Source organism: Opisthorchis viverrini, assembly GCF_000715545.1.
Source record: "Opisthorchis viverrini unplaced genomic scaffold opera_v5_78, whole genome shotgun sequence".
NCBI classification, from domain to species: domain Eukaryota; kingdom Metazoa; phylum Platyhelminthes; class Trematoda; order Opisthorchiida; family Opisthorchiidae; genus Opisthorchis; species Opisthorchis viverrini.
Genome location: NW_008751734.1, coordinates 1,145,662 through 1,151,881, shown reverse-complemented (window position 1 = coordinate 1,151,881; position 6,220 = coordinate 1,145,662). Strand labels below are relative to the sequence as shown.

Sequence of the window (6,220 nt, the reverse complement as noted above, 5' to 3'; positions counted from 1 at the left end):
CCCCCCCCCCCCCCCGTCAACCTCTGAAAACACTGCATACCCACTTTCATGGAATCTTACGAGTTTACAACAAGCTCAAAACCGAGTTCACCACATGCGGTAGTGTCAGATATCTGTCTGTATTCCACCACCCATTCTTCCTTCACGAATTGGTTACCCGAATTTTCCTTCGCTGCCTCACGAATTGCCGAAATAGTCCCGGATGGTTCGCTCACACTGAGTACCCTGACGACCTTGTTTCGCCTGGATCATATCCCTCCAGAATGAAACTTATTTTGGACAACTTAAATGATCCGACCACATCTGCAAGGTTTCATTGCAATAACCAGTGAGATAAACTGTGTGCTTGTAGAAGAGCCAGTCGATGTGGTAGGCAGCTGCACAAGATTCGGTGGACTGACAGAAGTTGCTGTTCGGTTAGGAGAGGCACCCCCGTTCGCTTGGACCAAGCATGGAGCACAACTAGGCAATGTCGTCGCTAGGTCCAGGGTCTGTGAAACGGACATTGCAACTCGAGTGCTCTCACACCAAGGGGCTACACGGAAAGACAGATTGAGGAGTCGTGCGAATAAAGTACCCAAGTGAAGCGCGATAGACAGATCAGCACTCTGAATGTCCGTCACGAAGAGACTGGACCTTACCGTGGTGTGACGGTTTGCGCACCTCAGCGATCCATTGAGCTATACTGGAGAGTGTCTCGCGACACTCACAGAGTCTCTCATACCAGGTTGGTCAATGGTTAGAGGTCTGACGAACACAGTCTCCTGGCCCTCCAGGTTGGGGGTTGGAACATGTGGCGACTTGTTCCGTAGAAAAGGTAATGCAGTTGCATTTCCCGCCAAACACCGCTGCCTTGCGGATAGGCTTTTGAGCCAAAGGCTTTGGTCGAGGACCCTAATCGTCCTCCTGTCTAGGTGTGGGCACCCTGGCAGTATCCCAGCCCTCGTACAACCATGACCTACACTCTGAATGTAATGACATCGACGCGATCAGCTACTCGATTACTGCGAAACCCAAGCTGCCCGTAATAATTCAGTATGAAACATCTACTCACGGAAGCCGGGCAATCAATAGTTCAAAACAGTGGCGGTGAGGTTCTGGGACACCGCAAGGTCGGAAGAGTTGAAAATGTACTTTCAAATTACAGACATCGGGTGAACGAACTGCGCAGGAACGTTTGGAGATCGCCCGGCTCCTTTTCGATACCAACACCCACCGCTAACCACGAAATGCAGATAAATAGGAAATGTGACACCGCTTATTAGCGGTGGATTAACAACTGCGACTAATTGAAAAATGGTGTTATCAGATTGCTCAAAAGGTTTGCGTTGGATCGCACCAAAATCACGCCACGTCTGCATATATGACGCAGTGAAAGCTAGTCCAGTTTGGCTTTTCTACCTGACTCCACTGTGTAGAAATAGCGTGCCCCAAGAATAAAATTCTGAATTAAATGCTGCTGAGCAGGGTATAATGAAGTTCAGAAAAGCAGTCGAAAAAGCCAATCTGCTTTAACCGTCATGCACTGGAATTAATTAGTATATCTAGGCCATTTTTTACAAACAAGGTTCGTGAACGGCATGAGTACCAATATTTTTTAGGCTTGGCGAATTCATTTTCACTTCTTAGTAAAAATTCTGAAAATTAGGTGGACTTTCACCGTGACTTATCATCGATTTCCAAACTGGTCTTTTAACTGAAACAAAATAGCATTTCTAGGGATCCTGCAATAGAGTTGCAGTAGGTCATCAAACATCATTGTCAGCTGTAATAACCGCGTACTCGTCGTACTGTGGTTGTAGCTGCCGCAGTTTCGTTCACTGATGGTTTGGGGGGAGGGGGAGGTAGCGTCCACCGATGTCCCTCCCCAACCCCTTCCCACCGCACAAGCAAAAGTCGCTGGGCCATTTGACTGTCAGTCATCTAACCGAAGGGCCTTATGCTCCTCGCTGCCTACAAACATTAAGCAAAATAACACCTTCCTAAATCCACGAGATCCTTTCTATATAGGAGCTTTTAACGTCCGTACTCAGGCCATCGAACACAGTTTATTTTATCTCCCTTGCAGTCGGAATTTATGACAGGATCCAAGAAAAAATGGATTTGGTGCCAAGGGAGTATTTTGATTTTAACCATCGTGGGAATTGAATCCGGTCTTTTTAACGTTTAATTGCGATGAACAAAAGCGGTGCCGCGTGTTGCCTGCAAACTCTGATGGCCATGGCTCTAAGTGGTTCTCAAGGTCACACCAAAGAGGCAATACCATTGATCCAGTCTTCTGTCAGGAATGATTCACCGTCAAAGCGTCTGATCTGCACCCCAAAACACTTGAGAGACAGGAAAAACGAAGCGGTATTTTGTGCTGTTTCCAGTGCCGAGACGTGTGGAACAAGAGGGTCCAAATAGGGAGGTAAGGAAACACTGTTCTAGTAATCCCACGAGAGATAGAGTTGTTCCGTGAAGGTAGCCCCACCAAACCCGTCCAAACGGGTCCACTGAGAGGCCCTCTAGGAGAAGTCGCCGTAACGCAGATTTGATCAATTAAAGACTGGTTCCGTCCACCCGACAAGCACTTATACAATGGTATTTTCATCGCACTGAGGTTCGCGCATTCCAAACAGCCACGATTCGTCGATCAATAAACCTTCTCATTGTTATGGACGACAACCACCAAGAAGAGAGACTGAGCATCACGCTCTAATGCAAGGGTATAGTAAATTTTGGATTACTGGTTCACTTACCGCCCAAACAAGGCGTTCTTCTGCAAAACCTATTCATAGCGTAGCAACAGACAACGTTGTTCCATAGTTATGTGATGGCAATGGAACAGCTGTGACACTCCTTTTGTGTACGGTATTAAAAATATTCTACAGACCTTGAGTCGCAATATAGGAAAATCTGAGGATCCCGTTAAATGGAGTATGGATGAAGGACAAACGATAGTCACGGCCTGTCTTAACATAGTCGAAGGAGGATAATTGAAGGGGAAAACAGCACTCTGTGTGGGCAAATTAGCCGAAGGACTAAGCAGGCTTTTGAAAGAAGCCAGTCATGGAATGCACATAACAAGATACATAGTCTCCTGGTAACCAAGGCCAACTGATCCCCATGGCGACCAACATGACTCAACGACAAGGGACATTGAGCGCGTTCCATGTGTGTGTGGTGAATATAAGCCCGAGTATAAATAGCTGTTCAGCAGTTTCTTCAAAACGCAAGGACACGGAAGTGTCTTTAATTGTGTTCATGCGGTTATTTAGATTAACGTGAACGAAAGAGACGAGCGAGCAGTAGACTCTTAACAGAGAAAATCAGCAGTGCAAAAGAAGTTGAATTCCGACCACCTGACTGGAAGTCAATCGCATTATGATTACTCCACCAAAGGGGACACGCGCTCGTAATTTGGCGATTTGGATAAGACTTCGACATCGATTCCATTAACTGATCAGGTTTCCCGACATGTTAACGGTGTCTACTGAGTCTGTATGTCTCTCTGACCTGGAGGAAGCGGGTCACAAACAAGCAGAACCAGAACACCTACAAAAAGTCGTTGTCCGAACGTTTTGACAAACCACGCATAGATCAAGCGTCAAATGTTCACTTGTTCACAAGTCCAGCGTGGCGCAGCTGATTTGTGGCAGCGTGATCACTTTGAAGGTCAGACGACGATAACCGATACCGCCGATGGGAGAAATTCAAGCATCAGAATTGTGCAAACGAGCGACACACATATATGAATCCATTAAACCACGCAACTATGTATATTCGAAAGTCGAGCAAGCGGTAGTGATTGAGGTTGGTGGCCAGCAAACGCGTTGCCTTCCTCAAGTCGACCGCTTCACCTGTTGCTTATCAGACACAAGCAGTAGTTTCTCATATCAATATGAAACCATGAAGAGTGGAATGGAACGGTCCTACCTGGTAACCATAAATGCGATAAACAAATCAAGAAGTTTCATAAAGGAAATTGGTCACAGGGTTGTTGAAAACTCTTCAACAGCCCACGGCCGGTTTCACCCTTATTGGGGCTCATCATCCCCGAGTTTTCATCAACTTTATGCTCTATTTGAGCCCAATTTGGACTGATTTCGACGAATACATTCATTTGCAAATTCATTTGCTGTTCAGGGGAGACTCAAGTGAACCTCTCGATCATGACGCACACAGACCGCCTCATGATTCAGTTGGCACAATATTCAAGAGATCGCAGTATATCTTCATAAAGAAAACAAATCACAAGGTTTCTGAAAACTCTTCGACAGCCCACGACCGGTTTCGCCCTTCTTGGGGCTCATCAGGTAGGCGAAGTCCTCGAGTTTGCGTCAACCTTATATACTACTTGAACATCATAAACGAGATGTTCAATTGAGTCTCCCACGAAAACCAAATTGATCTGAAAATGAGTGTATTTGTCGAAAGCGACAGATTTTTAGGGACGTTTACATGATATGGATGTAATACTCCGATAGGGTGGAATCTGACATCATTTCACCAGCCTATCCATAAAACCGATCAACTGGTGCGAAACAACTACCAGTCTGCATGTCAAATCTACCACGCTAATATTCCCCAAAATATGAACTACTTAATAAAACCGGATTGAGATCACAAACTGAGTATCTGACACAGTGCTCTTCACCATCCACCCACGCCCGAACAATACAAGAATGAGTACCACAAAATTTAGGCCACACCAAGCTTAAAAACTGTGCATGAGTGGCCGGTAGAAACCCACAGACATTATACTGATGTACAGCGCTCAACGATGATGAAGACAGGTTGAAGAGGAGGGAGAATCGGTGACCTGGATAGGTGTAGACCGGTTCACGTGCATCGGCCTTGATGCACCAGATAGATCGATAGACAGACACTTCAAGGACAGTCAGCTTCGCGTGCGAAATCTTGTCCATTTTCCTCTGTGAAAAACTCAGATCGTTGCATGGTAGCTTGGTGGGAGGGGGTTGAGGAGGGACATCGATGGACAAAGACGACTATAGGCGAGAGTAACTGAAAGACCTACCTTTTCCCAAATGTGTATTGATGCTCATATAACGTGCTGTGCCTGTCAGACTTTTGTGTTCCCGATATCGGATGTGTTTCCCGGTCTCTGGGTCGATATATTCTTTGGCCAGTCCGAAATCAATGATGTAGATGGTTCGATGCCGATTGTAGTACTGCCGACCGATGAGGAAGTTTTCCGGTTTCACGTCCCGGTAGATTAAATGCTTGGAATGCACATATTCGATGCGGCGTAGCTGTGAAAGGGTCAAGGGTAAATAGCGGATGAGCAGGATGCTATGAGGACGGGTAATATGGTAGGAAATCTCGTACAGTGTGCTCGAAGAACGAACAACCGAATCAAGCGTCTTCACACGTGCAATCAGGTTTAGTGCCAATGACTGGAGAATGACAGCAGCGAGGCACAGAGCCAAATGACCGTTTGGAACACGCCACATAGTTGCAATAAGCAGTGAAGATATGATCGGTGAGCAACGTCATGATCAGGTTTCTGATCATCACTTTGTAAGCTTGAATTATATAGTTACTACACAATGATGGTTTGTGCGCGAGTGTCTTGGCTGGAGTGACAGTAACCGACGATCACTATTACGAAAGATCATCACGGTAACATAAGCGGGAATACTAAGTGCTCAAAAGGGATTGAAAATTTAATTGCACACCTTGATAAAATCTGTTGGAAGGCAAATGCGAAATGCTTGAACTTCCCCCACACCCATTCAAGATGAAACATCACCACCATAATCGTTCAACTGCAACACACTTTCGGTGCCTAGCTGCCATGCCACCCGGAGAAAGCATGAGGGCTGGGATACTGCCAGTTTGCCCAAGCCTAGACAGGGGAAGTCGAGAGGCAGAGGTTGGGTTCGAACCACGGACTTCCCGGTCAGTAAATTTACCCTCTTACCATTGAGCCATCTCGCCCCTGCATTGGAAAAACATACTGGTACCCTCTTCACAAGGGAAGTAGTGTACATTAACGGAACAGATGGCATTTTTCGTAAGTCATGCGGGTAAGTACGGTCAGTGACCGAGCGGTGTTGCGGTCAACACCGAAAAGCTGTTGTGTGAAAGGACATGTGACCGACCTTCAATGAGAATGAAGTAACGACAGTGTGAGGCTCATCGCACGATGGATAGCCATTGACTGATCCCAGGTAGCCACATTTTCTGAGTCGAGAAATCGCAGCATTAGCAGAAA

At 46.3% G+C, this 6,220-nt stretch overlaps 1 protein-coding gene across 1 annotated transcript in view; it reads right to left on the bottom strand.

The window, feature by feature from the left end:
• Positions 1-5,456, bottom strand: part of T265_04627 (hypothetical protein) — a gene marked incomplete at both ends in the record, with an annotated part of 18,938 nt that extends 13,482 nt beyond the window's left edge. The window contains one exon of the mRNA XM_009169409.1: positions 5,021-5,456. Within this exon, the coding sequence (XP_009167673.1) occupies positions 5,021-5,456 (436 nt within the window). The remainder of the gene's footprint in view (positions 1-5,020) is intronic.
• Between the last annotated feature and the right edge of the window lie 764 nt (positions 5,457-6,220).